At 61.9% G+C, this 3159-nt stretch overlaps 1 protein-coding gene across 1 annotated transcript; it reads right to left on the bottom strand.

Annotated features, from left to right (window-relative positions):
* Positions 1 to 209: 209 nt before the first annotated feature.
* Positions 210 to 2949, bottom strand: ZIC3 (Zic family member 3). Its single transcript, XM_039722614.1, has 3 exons — positions 1878 to 2949; positions 1086 to 1249; positions 210 to 645 (listed from the first exon to the last, which is right to left on the bottom strand). Exons 1-3 carry the CDS (start codon positions 2917 to 2919, stop codon positions 463 to 465), a joined length of 1389 nt encoding a protein of 462 aa, XP_039578548.1. The 5' UTR covers positions 2920 to 2949; the 3' UTR covers positions 210 to 462.
* Positions 2950 to 3159: the final 210 nt, after the last annotated feature.

Genomic DNA, 3159 nt, shown 5'->3' with positions numbered 1-3159 from the left:
CTGTAAGTTTAAACAATCACCACTAAGGCGAAGGAGAATTTTCATCCTCATGTCAACATCCCACCGAAAGAAAGAAAGAAAGGAAAAAAAAAATTAAGAAAAATAAAATAAGTGGGGAATTGGAGGAAGAGAGACTCAGGCAAGGCGGGGGGGGGCGGTGGTGAAAATCAAAGAAACGACTGAGACTGAAAAAAAATGACAACCAAAAAAAAGAAATCTAATCCTGAGAAAAGGACATGGCTAGTCCAGAGTCTGGGCTTGCAAAAAAATAGTAATAATTATAATATAATAATAAAAGACCCCCCCTCCGCATCCTGGCAGTTAAGTAGGTGTAGCCCTATGCGGTCGTCGGTGTGGAAACTCCATTTCCGTGGGAGCGAGCTGCAGTTGGCTTGGCTTGTCCTCTTTTTTTCCTCGTTCCCTATGCATTTGGTCCAGTCTGTGGCCGGGCAGCAGCTGCCTTCACACATACCACTCATTAAAATTGGGGGGCAGTCCAGGGTTATGGCCGGGGTTACTCTGCAGGGCGGCCGGCGGCGTTTTAGTGGAGTCCTTACTGCCGGCGGAGCCCACCGCAGGGGGGGTGGAGGACTCGTACCCCGAGCTGGCTGCAGGGGAAGAGTCCGAGCCCTGGGATTCGTGCACCTAAAACCAAGAGGCAGAGATGGGAGCGAGCTCGGGGCCCCCGCCGCGCCGCTGGGCTGTTCCTCCGTGCAGGAGGGAGCAGCGGCTCGGCCCTGCCGGCCATCAGCGGCCCTGCCGGCCACCAGCGGCCCTGCCCGGCCCCGGACACTGCTGCGGCACCCCGGCTGCAGCCGCAGGCCAGGCTGCGCCTGCACGGCCTCCCCGCACTGAGCCACGCTCCGCGACCCGGGCAGCGCTTGCACCACAGGCAGCACGGAGAGAAACTACGCCATTTCCCCGGGCTGTGCTCCAGCCACAGCCCAGGCAGCGGGCACGGCTCGGGCCGCGCTGGGAGCGCGGAGCTCAGCTCTGCCCTGCTCTGCGGGAACGAGCCCTGAGCACACCAGCGACTGAGCATCACTGCTCAGGGAGGAAAGGGCTGGAGCACCGGGGTGATTTACCTTCATGTGTTTCCTAAGTGAGCTGGGGTGGGTGTAGGATTTGTCGCACACCTTGCAGATGTAGGGCTTGTCCGAGGTGTGGACGTGCATGTGTTTCTTCCTGTCACTGCTGTTGGCGAAGCGCCTGTCGCAGCCCTCAAACTCGCACTTGAAAGGCTTCTCACCTGCGAAATTTAGAGAGGGTGAAGGAGGGCCGTTCCCCTCTCCGTCCCCACCCGCCTCCTCCCAGGACAGCATCTGCCCTGCTCGCCCCACCTTACGGATGCACAAGCACCGCAACAAATGAAGAAGGGAAAGATGGACAGCAAGATTTGCTACGTGTCGGGTAAATTTGGATCAGCCTTTATGACTTTCAACTCACCTCCCGCCAGGCCCACGCTGGGCTCCAGCAGGGAAGGCGGCTGGGCGAGCTTGGGAAAGGAGAAGACCCGAGATAAATTCAGCGGCTCGGACAGCTTTACAAGACCTACTCGAGGATACAAGCCAAAGTACGTTTGCTTCCAGCCTTCCCCCTCTCTTCCCTCCACCCATGCAGGAGGGCTGAAGGAAAGTCGGGGCTGCAAATAAAAATACTTTGACAAAAGTATCGCCGATTTAATTAGAAGAGACGCCAATCAGGCCTAAAAATAAAAATGAAAAAGGAGCGGAAGTCACCGAAAACGAGATTTCATTAGCATTTCTATGGCTCCCTCCGCTCCGGAGGCAGCGCCGCGCCGGCGGCCGCGGGCCCGGCCCGTCCCCGCAGCCCCCGAGCCCCGTCCCGCGCGGGGACCGCACGCACACGGGCCTCACCTGTGTGCGTCCGCTTGTGAATCTTGAGGTTCTCGGAGCGGGCAAAGATCTTGCCGCAGCCCGGGAAGGGGCACGGGAAGGGCTTTTCCCCCGTGTGCACCCGAATGTGGTTCACCAGTTTGTATTTCGCCTTGAAGGACTTGCCTTCCCGCGGACACTCGTCCCAGTAGCAGATGTGGTTGTTCTGCTCCGGCCCCCCGACGTGCTCCATGGTGACATGGGTCACCAGCTCGTGCATGGTGCTGAAAGTCCTGTCGCAGCTCTTCTTGGGCCGGCTGAGCTGGCTCTCGTCGAGCCACTTGCAGGACAATTCTTGCTTGATGGGCTGGCGCATGTACCGAAAGAAAGCGCCGGGGCCGTGGTGGTGGTGGTGATGGTGGTGGGCCGCCACGTTCATGCCCATATTCATATTCATGTGGTTGTAGTTGTGGAATTGGGCGCCGGCGTAAGGGTCCGTGCGCGGGCTGGAGACGGCCCGGTAGGGATCCGGCCGCCCGAAGAGGTCCCCGCGCAGCCCCAGGTGCATCTGCCCGTTGTCCACATGCCCGTTGGGGGACGTGTGGCTCGGGCTCTGCTCGTGCAGCCCCGGGAAGAGCAGGTAGCCCGGGGTGTCCGGGATGCCGCCGGGGCCGTGCAAGCCGCCGGGGGAGCCGCCGAAGAGCCCGTGCTGCGCTGTGCCGGAGGCGGCGTCCGCGATGCCGGAGCCGCGGTTGCGGAACAGAAAGTCGCGGGTGGAGTTGAAGGCGGCGGCCCCGCCGTAGGAGGGCACCTGGCCGGCGTGGTGGTGGTGATGGTGGTGGTGGCCCAGGGCGCTGGCGTAGCCCGGCGCCTGCGGCGTGAACGCCGAGCTCTGCCCGGCGGCGAGGTCGTGCGGGGCCGCGTTCAGCTTGAAGGCGGCGGCGTGCGAAGAGTCCCCGAAGGGGCCCAGCCCCATGCCGCCGGCGGCGGCGTCGCGACCCGGCATCTCGTGGTGGCGGGGCGCCGCAAAGCCGCCCACCCCCAGCGCCGGGAACTGCGGCCCTCCGTCCAGCAGCATCGTCATGGGCGCGGGGCCGTCGGCGCGGCTGCAGCCTGCCCGCCGCCCCTCCTCCCGCCCGCCCCCAAAAAAGTACAAAACCACCCCAAAGTGCACCCCCACTCCGCCCCCCGCTGCGGGCAGGCGCGGTCCCGGCCGCGGGCGGGCAGCGAGGCGAGCACCCCCCGGCCGACAGCAAAAACAAAACAAAAAAAAAAAAGGGAAAAAAAAAAAAAAAAAAAACCCCCCAGGCCGGAAAAAAAAAAA

This window comes from Passer montanus, unplaced genomic scaffold (assembly GCF_014805655.1).
Source record: "Passer montanus isolate IOZ18808 unplaced genomic scaffold, ASM1480565v1 scaffold49, whole genome shotgun sequence".
Taxonomy (NCBI): Eukaryota; Metazoa; Chordata; class Aves; order Passeriformes; family Passeridae; genus Passer; species Passer montanus.
This window is presented reverse-complemented; position numbering and strand designations above follow the sequence as displayed.